The sequence below is a fragment of the Mobula birostris genome, chromosome 10 (assembly GCF_030028105.1).
Source record: "Mobula birostris isolate sMobBir1 chromosome 10, sMobBir1.hap1, whole genome shotgun sequence".
Lineage (NCBI taxonomy): Eukaryota > Metazoa > Chordata > Chondrichthyes > Myliobatiformes > Myliobatidae > Mobula > Mobula birostris.
In genome coordinates this window covers 41,381,717-41,397,432 of record NC_092379.1, presented here as the reverse complement: position 1 = coordinate 41,397,432, position 15,716 = coordinate 41,381,717, and the positions used below count along the sequence as shown (strand labels likewise).

Sequence of the window (15,716 nt, the reverse complement as noted above, 5' to 3'; positions counted from 1 at the left end):
TGCACCGGCTGCACACATGACTGTCCACCATCTGCTCCCACGGCATTGCGTGACCCTGATCAGGTGGGGGGTCTTAAGCAGGTGTTGCACCTTGCCCAAGGGTGAGCTGCAGGTCTGCGGAGGGAAGGAGCACCCTGCACCTCCTTTGGTAGCAACGTATCTCCGCCAACCCGTCCGGTGAACGATTTTTGTGAAATTGTGCGTTTGTGATTTGATTGGAATTTGTGTGGAAAGCAATAACAGACGGATTGCATTAAAAGGAAGTTTATGCATTCAGTGCCCCCTCTCTTCAACGGCATAAAAATGCGGCATCCGAATTATTCTCCTTTTGCATCCACTAACCCAAATGAGCTCAGCTGCAGTTTGTGACCATAGTCTGCTAGTTGAGCTCTGACCCTTATCTGGCCAGTAAACGATCAGTTGTGGTAGTGGGAGCCTGCGTGAGAGGCAGAAAGAGGAGATTTTAATCTGGGTAATATCCAGTATCGCTTTAGATTTAAGTGAATGTGCTGCTGTCTTCTTTTGAAGGTCACAGGTACTAAAAATTGCTTTTAAATCACAGCACTTTACAGAACAAGTTCAAACCAATACTGGAGAAATTGGGTCAGGACCAAGATATGGACGTAAAGTACTTTGCGCAGGAAGCCATGACTGGTAAGTTGTGGCTTTGGACCCAGCTCGGTACGAGCATAAGCATTCTCCCTTCGAGCAGTTGTGGCCTGCATTGTCCCAGAGTCTGTCACTGGGTCTCTGAAGATGAGCACAAGACAAGATGGGTGTCTGCTGGGTTCCTGCTGTGGGGGCACTGATGGTAGAAAAGGCTCTTTAAGCTAAAGATGTGTGTTTTGTAATCTGCACGTGTAACGAGTGAGGGTCGGGGAAAAACATGCAGTCCTCAGCACGTTCATTAAAGGGGATAAAACACAAATTATGGATTCAAAACTCTGAACCAGCAAGAGGGTTATTCGAGCTGCTGGAACAATGCTGTGATATTTGGAACTGTTTCCAGTTAAAGGGATTTACTAATTGTTCAGAATTATAAACCTTGTTATAGAGCCAAGCATGAAGTTCTCAGTTCTGTCTCTTACTTGCCTCCCTGTTTCTGTAAGCTGAATATTTTAAGAACCAATCCAGAGTTTTGAGTACAATCCTCAGTAAAGAGTTCTGTGTTTATATTAGGTGATTTTTAGGGTTTAGGAACGGGTGTTAAAATCTAGTGCCAGACATCCCACCCTGCAAAAACTCATTTCAGGGAGGTAGCAGTACGATATGGAGAGCAAGCTGTTGCCCCATGTAGCAAGCTCCCCGTCTGCATGCACCCAAAGGAACGGCAGATTGAGTTTGGTACCAGGAGCATCACAGGAGTTGTCATTCAGCGTAGGACTGCCTTAGCGACTCCAGCTCCGGGTTTACTCCCGAAGCCTTCCCTGTGAGTGGGTACAGCCGCAAGGCAGCAGAGGTTTGAGATCAGAATTTTCCTTCTCCTAGATGAGCTGACGAGTCCCATCTCCCCGAATAGGTCTTGAAGCAACAGGAATTAAGAGTTGGCAATTGTATGAATTCACTTGCAATATTTTAGAAATGACATACTCCATCGCTAGAATTCCCACAAGTTGTCATCATAGCTTACAGATAGATGCGTGTTCTGATTATCTTCAGAAACGTTCCCATTTTGTCTCCTTTTAATATCTAATCTGCATGTTTTCCTTCTTATCTAGTGCTTGCCTTATCGTAGAAAGGAGTGAAGAAACGGCCCTCCAGACTTGCAACGAGATCTGCCGCTGACATCTTTGAAAACCTTCTTCACTCTCTCTTTGTACCGTATAGGGAAAAGGAAAGTTACGTCACATCCGGAGTTTCTCCAGTTGCCGGACGATTTCCCTCCACGCCTCTCTGACGGAGTGGGGAACCGCGTACGAGGCAAGTTACAGCAGTGGTTTGCCATTGCCTTCTGCCGGGTGAGTTTCCAAAGAGATCACCAGCTCGTAACCCAGCATGGATGGAAAGCGTGCATGGGAGCCGGCTGGATTCAAACTCGGGGTGACGCCACTACAGCATCAGCCGGGTCAGCCTACTGTATAATATGGGGACTACTTTATGTTGTAGTAACACATCGTTGCATGCGCTATTAGGCGCACATTGATACGTATGTGTGTGTTCTGCATCATTTTCTACTAGTAAAGAACCATGAAACTTCGCTCCTGTCTCCAGCATTTTTATTAATAGCATTGTTGTGCAGCCAGGCCACACACACAACACTCTTTAAAGAATTACCCCTGGAAATGTAAACGTCTCATACGTAGTGTCACTGGATTTTAGCTGCCTTGTAGATTCTAGTTCTGCAGTCTTTCTGCTGTCTCAATTTAGCTTGAGATATCAAGCTGTCTACTCCCCCTATTTATTTTCATTGACTGTAGTGTACCCAGTGGCATTGTGTATCCGATGGGTTTAACTGTTAACAAGGATGTGAGGTTATTAGCTTTGCTGCTCTGTCGACAGTCACTTGTATCCAGTATGCCTCCTCCTCCTTTCCCAAAACACCTTCGCTTGTATTCCCAGCATCCAGTGGCAAATGCTCGAATTAAAACTGAAGATGTTGTCCAATCTGAAACTGTTCTCGGATGGGGTGGCAGAGGAGGGGCCCAGTGAGGGGCCCACGTTGGATGGGCCTTGGCTTGGGGAAGTGGTCCACATTAATGGGTCCTGACCCTGATGTAGGAGAGGGTTTCGCATTTGATGGGGCCTGGTGAAGGGGTGGGTTCCACATTGATGGGTCCGAAGGTGGGGCCTCATGTGTCTGCACTGCATTGTCCCCAGGTTGCTGAATGATATGCTATAAGTTTTGACCTACCTTAATTTCCATTTTAATCATTTTTAACATTAAAAGAAAGAGTGCCCGTTAGACAGTTATTGAAATGACTTTCAATGCCGACCTCATTATTCCAGTGACTTGAACAGCAGTACCAGTGGATGCTGTGATTACCTGATGGTTTGGTTAGGCAGCCATTGCTTCTGTACGTATTAGTTAAAGTAGATTTTTCAATAGCTAAGCTTCTCTTCCCGACCAGAATTACACAATATTGTATCATTCCAGTGGTCTAGTCACATTTGGGATGCCATTTCAATATTGCAAATCACGTAATTTAATGTCTGTTAGTTTTTTGAATGATTTTAGAGATTGTGTTAGGCACGTTTAACCTGTTACCAGTGGACGTCTTTCTCCTAATTTGTTGTTTTGACTGCTTTCCCTAATAAAGTGGATTAAGGTAAACGCTGCTTCGTGTTGCACACCAGAGAGGTGCAGGATTTACCTCCTTGCGACTTTTGCGGAGCAGAAACACGTAAAAAGCATGTCATGTGTTCCGTTTTCAAAGTGGCAGGGTGAAGAGATACTGCATCTCCAGTATGAGATCCACAAACACTAGAGGGATATTTTGCCCACTGCCCGCATACCCTAACCCTCACCCTCACCCTCGCCCTCGCACTGGATGAGATAATGGAGAGGGAGAGAGAAGTACAGGATAAGCCCGATTTAACTAGGAAGGAGAGAACAGCCCTGAAAGAGCTGAAGGAAAATATGGATATTGTTATCAAACCAGCAGATAAAGGGAGCAGCATAGTTATCATGGACAAACAGCAATATCTATTTGAGGCACACAGAGAATTAAACAACACCGAACACTACACTAAACTAAAGGAACCCAAATACTGGGAAACACACAGAAATTAGGAACATTCTGCGAGAACTAGGAAGGACTAGATACCTCAGGAAGAAGCAGGTGGAGTACCTGACAGGGATACAGCCACGAGCAAGAAAGTTCTATATCCTCCCCAAAATACACAGGAACCCAGACTCATGGACTGTTCCTGGAGAAATACCACCCGGCAGGCCCATCGTGTCGGACTGCAGCAGTGAGTCATACAGGATAGCAGAATACATTGATGCCTTCCATATAACCATATAACAATCACAGCACGGAAACAGGCCATCTGGGTCCTTCTAGTCCATGCCGAACTCTTCCCCAATCCTAGTCCCACCGACCTGCACTCAGCCCATAACCCTCCATTCCTTTCCTGTCCATATAGCTGTCCAATAACGACAACATTGAACCTGACTCAAACACTTCTGCTGGAAGCTCGTTCCACACAGCTACCACTTTCTGAGTAAAGAAGTTCATAGAACATAGAATAGTACAGCACAGTACAGGCCCTTCGGCCCACAATGTTATGCTGACCCTCAAACCCTGCCTCCCATATAAGCCCCCACCTTAGATTCCTCCATATACCTGTCTAGTAGTCTCTTAAACTTCACTAGTGTATCTGCCTCCACCACTGACTCAGGCAGTGCATTCCACGCACCAACCACTCTCTGAGTAAAGAACCTTCCTCTAATATCCCCCTTGAACTTCCCACCCCTTACCTTAAAGCCATGTCCTCTTGTATTGAGCAGTGGCGCCCTGGGAAAGAGGCACTGGCTATCCACTCTATCTATTCCTCTTATTATTTTAAAAAGAGCAGAGAGGATATGGATTGAAAGACTACAGACGTATTCCCCAAACAGCCTAAACGAGGCCTAAAAAGCTAAGCCCACAATATAAAATATACCCACTGGAGGGCCAACACTGCACCCAATAATTAAAAACATTGACTTCCAGTGAGGCACAAGGCAAGATGGCGGCACGGCACTGAGCGCTGACATACAACCCTCCTTTTTCAAGTTCTTCAGGGCTCATAGACGGTCTTAATACAAGGCTGAGTTGGAGAAAGATCTAACTAAAGACATGGCTTCAAAAAAAGATACAAATTCAACCAGGAAACAAGATACCAGCAGGCGACAACAAGCTAGCGATTCATCCGAAGAAATAGTTATGCTAATTAAACAAACAATGGTAAGGGAGATGGAGTCGCTGCAAGAAATGGTAGCCCACGTGCTAAGGGAGTTGCTGGAAAAGGCTCACGACCTCATACAGAAGCGTATGGCAGAGAATGGCAACATTCTCCGGTCGTTAAAGGAGCAAGCGGACATTCACGCTAAAACATTTAACGGTCTTCAATAAAATAGAGGAAGTTTTGCGGAGGTGTCTAAGATATGGAAGAAGTTAAACGACTTGGAGGACAGATCCAGGAGAAACAACGTGCGGCCGGTCGACTTACCGACAGGCGCTGAGGGCAACAATCCAAGAGGTTACCTCCAGAAGATGCTGCCTGATTGGATTCCAGCGCTCAAGAATTCCCACAGCACTCCACTGGAGATCGATAGAGCACATAGGATCTTTTCCAACAACTCCTCAAGACCGCGGACCATGGTTTTTAGGCTTCTAGGGTACACCGACCGGCAGGCTATCCTGGAGGGTGCGAGGAAAGCCAAACCTACTCTCCCTGATGGCACCCAGCTACAGTTCTTCGCCGACTACAGCCCCGGCACGATGCAGGAACGGCAGGGATACAAGGAGATCCGCGCTAAGCTTCGACAGAAGGGGATCGACTCGTTCCTCATATACCCAGCGATCTTGAAAGTGACTATCAAGGGCATGAAGATGTCGTTTAACTCGGCAGAGGAAGCAAAAGGAGTTCTGAAATCATCGGTGCTGGGAGATATGGAAGAAGACCCTGGGCAAAGTCCACACGCCCCTCGGGAAGAGATGGAACGGCATTAAACACAGCCCTGATCACAGTTATACCTAAGCCCGGTAAGGACCCCTTGGAGTGTGCCAATTACCGTCCAATCTCCTTGATAAATGCCGACCTCAAGATATTTTCCAAAGTCTTAGCCAGTAGACTTGAGACAGTAGTTGGGAAAATAATCAACCCAAATCAAATGGGCTTTATCAGGGGGTGTCTCGCATCTGATAATATTCGCTGGCTCTTACACGTACTGAGTGCAACACATAAAATCCCGGCTGCCTGTGGCCTGCTATTTCTAGATGCTGAAAAAGTGTTCAATCGCCTTGAATGGCCATACCTTTTGAGAGTTCTAAAAGAATTTAAGTTCGGCGATAAATTTATCAATATGATTCAAACACTGTATGCTAATCCTTCAGCCCAGGTATGTGTGGGAGGAGGTTTCTCAGAATTATTTGACATAGGACGGGGCACACGACAAGGGGACCCTTTGTCTCCTTTAATTTTTAATATATCTATTGAACTGCTTGCACAAACTCTCCTCAGATCTCCCCTATTACAATAGGTACAACATTGCATTCAATATCAGTTTACGCGGATGACACGCTAGTTTATATGGCGAATGTTCGACAAACTCTCCCCTATGTTTTAAAAACACTGGAGGAATTTGGATTTCTTTCAGGATACAAAGTTAATTTGTTAAAATCAGACCTGATGCTGATTAATACGGATAAAAGTAAGGTGTCTCTTCCTCCCCAGATTAAAGTTACAAATGAGGTCCTCTACTTGGGTATTAAAGTTAATATTTCCATATCAGCTGTGGCTGAAACAAATTACTCTTTAATTCTAAAAAAAAGAGGAAGATATTAATAGATGGAGACACTTGCCAGCATCAGTCCCGGCCCGTATTTCGGTCATTAAAATGAACATCTTACCCTGCATTAATTTTATCAGCTCAATGATCCCACTTGCACCTCCGGCAGGATATTGGCAAAAACTGGACTCCTTACTACGATGCTATGTTTGGAATGGTAAACGACCCAATATAAAATGGTCAGTTCTACAATTCAAAAAGTCGAATGGGGGATTGGCATGTCCAAATTTTAAATTGCATCACTGAGCATTTGTATTAAAAAGTCTTAGCTATTGGATGGAGGAGGATAAAGTTTCGTCCTGGAAAAATATAGAACTGGAGCTAATAGCACCAATAAGGTTGAAGGACTTTCTCCTTATAGGTATGTCTACCAAAAAATGTGATTTGTATTACGATCCAATTTTAACCCATATGCTACAAGTGTTTAGGGCAGCAGAAAAATTCCTAAAATTTAAAAGTGTATGGTGTAAATCATCTCCATTATGGAACAATAATCGTTTTCTATCTGGGGGGAAACCATTCACTAACAGAACTTGGGTGGATAAAGGTATTACTACTCTTCAAGATATTAATGGGGCAAGTACTATCCTTGGCTTTCAAGAACTGGTATCTCGATATAATATTGATAAACATTCTCTTTTTTGCTACTTTCAAGTAAGATCAGCTTGTAAAGCCTACGGCGTTCCCTGGGGGTCAGATTTAAAGGACCATCCCATTTTAAATTGGATACAGAGTCCTCCAGGACAGATAGTGTTGTATATCTATGATAAATTAAACTCCCAGAAATATATGCCCACATCGGGAATGAAAGCTTGGGATAGGGACATATCTGAATTGGGACAAGACTTGGACTGGGTTGCGATTTGGGATAATGCTGCCGGTGCTTCGAAAAACCCAAATCATTGGTATATACACTTGAAATTTTTGTCATAGAGCATATTTAACACCGAGAATTAGACATCAAATGGGACTGGTTCCTGACTCTTATTGCTCATTTTGCCCCATGGAGCCATTGGCACTTTTATACATGTTGTATGGGAATGTCCAGGGGATTTTGGTTTGTGGGGGAAGGTTATCAGTACTCTTACAGAACTAACGGGGGTACAATTACCAATGGACCCCGCTGTACATCTTCTAAATGATGTCTCCCACCTTTCCCTTACGGAAAAAACACGCAAAATCTGGCTGGCAGGCCTGACTGCAGCTAAGAAGATTGTAGTCCAGCGTTGGAAACCTCCCCACGATATTTCAAATACTCACGGGCTTCGGAGCTTTTTGGACATTTCTTACCTGGAACTTTCATCAGCAAGAGTAAATGATGCACGACCAAACACAATCTTAATGTGGACAAATTTGATATCTAACTTAAAAGATCTTTTGTTAAAATAGGAATGCTTTGTCTGTGTATGTACTACTATTCAGTTGATTGGTGGAGGGGAGAGAGGGGTGGAGGGGGGATGGTGATGAAGGTTGGGGGGTGGCGGGGTTTAACAGTCAAAATGTAATTGGCAACTGGTTGTATTGAATGTAATTTGTTGGTGTTGCAATAAAAAATTAATAATAAAAAAAACATTGAGAAAATGAGGGGAGGGAGGAAGAGGAGGAGCCCCTTCAGTCACCCACCCTGAAACAAAATTAAGACAGGTGACCATTAAATAGGAAAGGTACGTCTTTCTTGGGAAATAGAGACTAAAAACTAGGCCCCAGAACAGAAACTAATTCCCCAAATAGAGAGGGATAACGTGAGAGATTATAACTCTACAGGGATAACCATGAGGAAGAATAGACTTGTAACGACCAGTTTGATCCAGACACAGCACTTGCCCCAACCTCCCAGCTTGCCCCCATGGGGTAGAATGCATCCCCAGCACATGGCCCTGCCCTGAAACCTAACATCTTCATCCCCATAAACACAGGTCCTCTTCTCGCCAGGGGGCCAAACTCACCCTTCACCACCAGTTATACCTCCCACCGCCCAGCGGACTTCCCCTCAACCCTACCCCCCAACCTGATCGTAACATCCAAAAGGGCCTCACACCCCAACTAAACCAGACGGCGCCCAAGTGGACCCTGCCCACAGCCCCACAAAGGGGCCTACTTAACGATGGACCCCATGTTCCTCTTCTTCCCACACCCCCATGGGTAGGCCTGCGTACACATTCCTCGGCCGTATCCCTAAACATAATGACTTCACCCATCCTACGCACCCCCATAAACCTGAGCCCCCTCTCCACTGGGGGGGGCAAGTTCACCCGACTACACCATCGGTTTGGGTGCTCTAACCCTAACCCTCCCACCACCGCAAAGTCCCGTGACCTCACTACCCAGCCATACACCTCAGCCTAACACCTCCAACCCTTCAGCACACCCCCATAAACCCTAGCCCTCTCCTCACCCGGGAGCCAGGTTCCCCCCACATCACCAGAACCATGCCACCCCACAAACATCCCCAACCCTAGCATTCACCATAACCATAACTTCCAATGGACCTTGCACCCCAACTAAACTGGACAGCACCCCAAATAACCCAAACCACACCACACCACATAAAAGGGTTTATATAACTGTCCTTTACCCTACCCCTAAACCTAACAACTCCAACCCTGCTACACACCCCCATAAACCTAAGCCCTTACCCCATCAGGGGGCCAAATTCACCCAATATCACCGGCAGTTAGGATCCTATTTCAGCCCTCACCCCTACTGCAGGGGACCCCCCCCCCCGCAATGCCATTTGCCATCCCACCCCACCTCCCTTCGCCATGAATCCTCAACCCCCATTACCTAACTCTACCCCCGGGCATGTCCCTCCCCACACACCCCTCAATTAGCTACCGCACAACCCCCAGATCACAGCACCCAGTCCCTATAAAAAAACCCCAAATCCAAAACACTATCCATAGGCAATAACTCCATTGTAACTTAAACGCCAGAATGGAGGTTAAAGAGGAGGAAGATCCCAGTCGGGGACCGAGATGATGACAACGTGGGCTAAAAACAAAGTGGCAGGGTAAAGTGATACTGCATCTCCAGTACGAGATCCACAAACACTAGAGGGATATTTTGCCCACTGCCCGCATACTCGCACCCTAACCAGCAGTGACACGTCCCTCATCATCCTGGTCCTCATAAGCCAAAGTAAATCCAAGGAGCTGGGAAAACTGGCACAGACGACTGAGGTTAAACCCCAACCCCAACATACATCAGCCACAAGCTCCGACCACATTATACCCACAGAACAGTAAACTCACAGTTTGAACACTAAAGTCACAATAAAACAATGTAACCCTAAAAGGAGAAATAGGATGAAATCGAATCTCAACTCTAACTAGGTATTAAAGGAATAGAAATGAAAAATTTGGAGCTAAAAGAATGGGGAGGGTCGAACAATAAAAAGGAGCAGCGCGATTAGTGGATAGTTTGCCTTTAAGAATCTTAACAAACAAGGCAGACCGGGATCTGGGCAACAGCCAGAGGCTGCAGCAGAAATGGAGAAACAGGTTTGGTAAAACAATACAGAGGTGGGAGGGGGCCGGGGGTGGAGTGGAACATTTTAAAGGAGAGACCACCTCAGTCTTTACAGAATTCCCCATGAGGAAGCCACAGAGAAGAGGCGAAATTGGTGACTCTCCCAGTCGGGAAATACGCTTTATTGAAGGCAATATGCTTTGTTAAAGGCAATTCACAGGAGTCGAAATCACTGAACCCAAGATGAAAAGCAAGCGATAAGGACATTAATTAACTGGACTTCATCTGTGGTTTTCTGATTATTATCTTACTTTAATGACGTGGAGGAGAAATTGGAGAGTATTAAAGGCAACACGCTTTATTAAAGGCAATTCGCTGGAGTCGAAATCACTGAACCCGAGACGCAGAGCAAGCGGTAAGAACATTAATTAAGCGGACTTCATGGGAAGTTTGGTGATTATTGTCTTACTTTAACGATGTGGAGGAGAAATTGGAGAGAGAGGACCGGGGGCTTGTCAGCACATGGCGCGTCAGACCACCGTGGTAACTGCAGAGACCTCGGGTTTCCCAGGGATTCCTTTTCCACCACGGTTAGATTAATATATAAAATAATCCAGACTCTGCACCACCTAAGAGTTTTGGAACAAATGAACAGGCTACCAAAGGGGATTACTACCCAGGCATATAGACTGACCAAATTCATAAAGCCGGCAAACCCCTCCCAAGAAACGCTTCATAAAATTGCTGCCAATGCGGACGCTTGGGCTAAAGAAACACGACAAATTTTAATTGGACACTACCAAAGTAGCCTGCAAGAATTGGAACTTGAATCGGATCTGATTGATCGCTTACCAGAAGCAATCACCAAAACCGTAATCTGGAACATACGAAATTTAAAGGAAATTTTCAAATCAAATTGGAGGCTGTCCAAAAGCATATTTTTGGGATCTGGTCTCAAGACCTGTGCCAGAACGGCAGACCGGGCCCACGAGGGGCCGCACAATTCGGACGTGGCCACAATGACCCCACGGACAATGGAAACCGCATTCCAAGGGGGAGAGGGGAACCTTCAGGGACGGCTTCTGGGTCAGCCGTGACCGGACTCGTATCACACCCGAGCCCCGGAAAAAGACCGCCCACGCTGCACCCCGTCCGTCGGCGCCGAGTAAAACGAAGTTGTGGCTGGTAATTGCGCTGCGGGACTGTCTCAGGCCAACAGGTCCTGAGAACGATGCATGTAGTGGGAGTTCCGGCACCGTCCACGGGAGGGCGCTGGAGCTGGTCAGCCCTCTCGGCGCCGACGCCTGCAGTGGGAGTTCCGGTATCGTCCACGGGAGGGCGCTGGAGCTGGTCAGCCCTCTCGGCGCCGACGCCTGCAGTGGGAGTTCCGGTATCGTCCACGGGAGGGCGCTGGAGCTGGTCAGCCCTCTCGGCGCCGACGCCTGCAGTAGGAGTTCCGGCACCGTCTACGGGAGGGCGCTGGAGCTGGTCAGCCCTCTCGGCGCCGACGCCTGCAGTGGGAGTTCCGGCACCGTCCACAGGAGGGCGCTGGAGCTGGTCAGCCCTCTCGGCGCCGACGTCTGCAGTGGGAGTTCCGGTATCGTCCACGGGAGGGCGCTGGAGCTGGTCAGCCCTCTCGGCGCCGACGCCTGCAGTGGGAGTTCCGGTATCGTCCACGGGAGGGCGCTGGAGCTGGTCAGCCCTCTCGGCGCCGACGCCTGCAGTGGGAGTTCCGGTATCGTCCACGGGAGGGCGCTGGAGCTAGTTAACTAACTCGACGCCGATGCGGCCCCACTGCCCCAGTCACAGGAACAGAGAAGACGCCAGGTGAGCCCCTCCCCAGCCATGAGCCCCTCGGAGAAGACGCAATCCAACCTAGGAGCAGGGGAACCCCAGCCCGCCACCCCCACGGCCTCCCCGACCCAAGACTCCAGGGAATCAGCACCCCACCCCACACCAGTGTGGATGGGCAGACCGACAAGGGGAGCCAGTACACGAGGACCGAGCAAGTCTTCCACCCCAGGGAACCACACAGCCCGAGAGTCGGAGGACGTGGGACAAACAAGAGGACAGGTAACCCCTATTTGCAACAACCAGGAGGGCCAAGTAAGGAGGCATCCTCACTCTAAACAGAAAAATGTAACTTGGGAACTAAGGCCCCTTAAACCTATACTAATTATAGGAGACTCTAACATTTCCAGGATCAAAAGATGCCCTAATAAGGATGTTCAATTGGACAGCTTTCCGGGAGCCAAATTCACCCATGCCACTGCTATCCTGACAAAGTTAAAGCCACAACTGGAAACTAAGAAGGTTATCCTTTCCTTTGGAATAAACAACAGATCACATCAACCAGCAACAGCGACTAAACAGCTTCAGCAACTATTAAGAATGGCCCATATTAAATTTCCCAATGCCAGTATCTGGGTGCCAGAACTGAACTTTAGCCACTGTTTGACAGAGGCAGAACAAGCAACCCTGGGCCAACTAAATGAGGTTATTAGAACTAAGAATTATATCCCTGCAGTCCTGGCGAGGCAGTTTAAGGTAGACAGAGACCACATCGATTGGACAGAGAACACAGCCCTGACCATAGTCAAGAGGTGGATGCAGTCTTTAAACTAGAGTGGAGACAAAGCCGAGAGAGGCAGGGTCCACGACTGGGAGAGACCATCGTGAACCTCTCCCGTACGTTCATCCCTACAGAAACCCAGCAAAAAGTTCTGAACAGGGGCCTCACTTTTGTACCAACTGCAAAACTCCATAAGGAGCAGATTGAGGAGGACATGGATAAGTTCGATAGGAGATTGGTACTCGTCCACTTTGTTGCGGAGGCAGAAGGTAGAAAGACCCATTTCACCCCTCGCTCAGACTGGAGCCCCAAGAGGAGGTACAGGTCAGAAGCGGTCCTACAATTCGAGAGCACACTGGATGAGATAATGGAGAGGGAGGGAGAAGTACAGGATAAGGCCAATTTAACTAGGAAGGAGAGAACAGCCCTGAAAGAGCTGAAGGAAAATATGGATATTGTTATCAAACCAGCAGATAAAGGGAGCAGCATAGTTATCATGGACAAACAGCAATATCTATTTGAGGCACACAGAGAATTAAACAACACCGAACACTGCACTAAACTAAAGGAACCCATATACTGGGAAACACACACAGAAATTAGGAACATTCTGCGAGAACTAGAAAGGACTAGATACCTGGGGAAGAAGCAGGTGGAGTACCTGACAGGGATACAGCCACGAGCAAGAAAGTTCCATATCCTCCCCAAAATACACAGGAACCCAGACTCATGGACTGTTCCGGGAGAAATACCACCCGGCAGGCCCATCGTGTCGGACTGCAGCAGTGAGTCATACAGGATAGCAGAATACATTGATGCCTTCCTTAACCCACTATCGCAGAAACACTCCAGCTACATCAAGGACACGTACCACTTTGTCCGGATAGTCAATTCCATGTCAGTGTCCCCTGAGGCCGTACTCTTCACCATGGACATTGAAAGCCTGTACACCAATATAGAAACGGACAGGGGTATACCGGCAGTGAGCGATACCCTTCGGGAGAACCCTCAGCTAGAGAGACCAGACGAGGCCTTGATAGAACTCCTTCACCTCAGCCTAACTAAAAATGACTTTGAATTCAATAATGAATTCTACTTACAAGTCAAGGGCACAGCGATGGGAAAGAAGTTTGCTCCAGCCTATGCCAAAATATACATGGCAAAATGGGAGGAAACAGTTTATCCAAAGTGCCCCAAGATACCCATGTGTCTTTATAGATACCTGGATGACATCTGGGGAGTGTGGACACACTCGGAGGTAAAATTAGAGGAATTTATTCAAATCCTAAACACTCATCATCCATCGATTAAGGTTAAGGCCACAATAAATAGGGAGAAAGTTGACTTCCTGGACACTACGGTATTTAAACTAGCACCAGAAAATGGCAGCCAGAAACTAGCCACCAAAGTATTCTTTAAAACCACAGACACACACACCCTCCTACACACAGGGAGCCACCATCCCAAACACACCTTCAGAGGCATTGTCAAGGGACAGCTCACCCGGTTTCACCGCATCTGCACCAGGGCAGAGGACTTCCACCAAGCCACTACTATCCTCTTCTCTGCACTTAGACACAGGGGCTGCAGCAGACAGAGACTCAGACACATCAAATCTGACTTTTTAAAAAGTATCACAAATCCCCCAACACAGGACAACACAACACGGAAACTACCCTTGATAACGAGATACAGTGGGATGGCAGTGAATATTCACAGACAGTTGAAACACACTTTGAAGAACTAAAAGTGGAAGGTAGGGACACTGGGACAATACACCATAGTCTCAGCCTTCAAAAGGGGTAGAAACTTAAAAGACATACTAGAACCCGAACCCGAACCCCGATGTGAGGTTATTAGCTTTGCTGCTCTCTTGACAGTCACTTGTATCCATCATCATCATCATCTCCTCCTCCTCCTCCTCCTCCTCCTCCTCCTCCTCCTCCTCCTCCTCCTCCTCCTCCTCCTCCTCCCCCCCCCTTCCCCCCCTTCCCTCCCTTCCCCCCCTTCCTGGTATTCCCAGCATCCAGTGGCAAATGCTCAAATTAAAACTGAAGATGTTGTCCAATCTGAAACTGTTCTCGGATGGGGTGGCAGAGGAGGGGCCCAGTGAGGGGTCCACGTTGGATGGGTTTGGCTTGGGGAAGTGGTCCACGTTGATGGGTCCTGACCCTGATGTAGGAGAGGGTTTTGCATTTGATGGGGCCTGGTGAAGGGGTGGGTTCCACATTGGTGGGTCCTAAGGTGGGGCCCACATTTAATGGGGCCTCATGTGGGGAAGGATGTTTGCACTGTATTGTCCCCAGGTTGCTGAATGATGTGCTATAAGTTTTGACCTACCTTCATTTCCCTTTAAATCATTTTTAACATTAAAAGAAAGAGTGCCCGTCAGACAGTTATTGAAATGACTTTCAATGCCGACCTCATTATTCCAGTGACTTGAACAGCAGTGCCAGTGGATGCTGTGATTACCTGATGGTTTGGTTAGGCAGCCATTGCTTCTGTATGTATTAGTTAAAGTAGATTTTTCAATAGCTGAGCTTCTCCTCCCGACCAGAACTACACAATATTGTATCATTACAGTGGTCTAGTCACATTTGGGATGCCATTTCAATATTGCAAATCATGTAATTTAATGTCTGTTAGCTTTCTGAATGATTTTAGAGATTGTGTTAGGCACGTTTAACCTGTTACCAGTGGACATCTTTCTCCTAATTTGTACATTACATCGTTGTTTTGACTGGTTTCCCTAATAAAGTGGATTAAGGTAAATGCAAACAACAGGAATTCTGCAGGTGCTGCGTTCACCAGCAACTTTTATGTGTGTGGATTAAGGTAAACGCTGCCTTGTGTTGCACACCAGAGAGGTGCAGGATTTACCTCCTTGAGACTTTTGCAGAGCAGAAACACGTAAAAAGCATGTCATGTGTTTCATTTCCTTGTCATTTTTTCCTTCTGTTAAATTTCTTTTTGAGGTAGCTTTCTGTGCTGTTCACCTGGTTTCAGAGAGCAAAGTCTTGCACACAAATCAGAGTTAGTCACTGAAGATTTAGTCAACGTGGAGAGACAAGTACAGCAGGGGAACAGGCCCTTCACCTCTTCTCTCTGGCGTCTTCTCTCTTCATCTCTTCCTAACAAAAGCCTCAAGCCCAACCTTAGTGCCCCTCACCAGAGAAACCT

At 47.1% G+C, this 15,716-nt stretch overlaps 1 protein-coding gene across 1 annotated transcript in view; it reads left to right on the top strand.

Moving 5' to 3' along the window:
- The window catches only part of LOC140203620 (serine/threonine-protein phosphatase 2A 65 kDa regulatory subunit A beta isoform-like), an 88,184-nt gene extending 82,527 nt beyond the window's left edge, over window positions 1–5,657 (top strand). Inside the window, exons 17-18 of the mRNA XM_072269668.1 lie at window positions 563–654; window positions 5,323–5,657. Of these exons, the coding sequence (XP_072125769.1) occupies window positions 563–654; window positions 5,323–5,657 (427 nt within the window). The remainder of the gene's footprint in view (window positions 1–562; window positions 655–5,322) is intronic.
- Window positions 5,658–15,716: the final 10,059 nt, after the last annotated feature.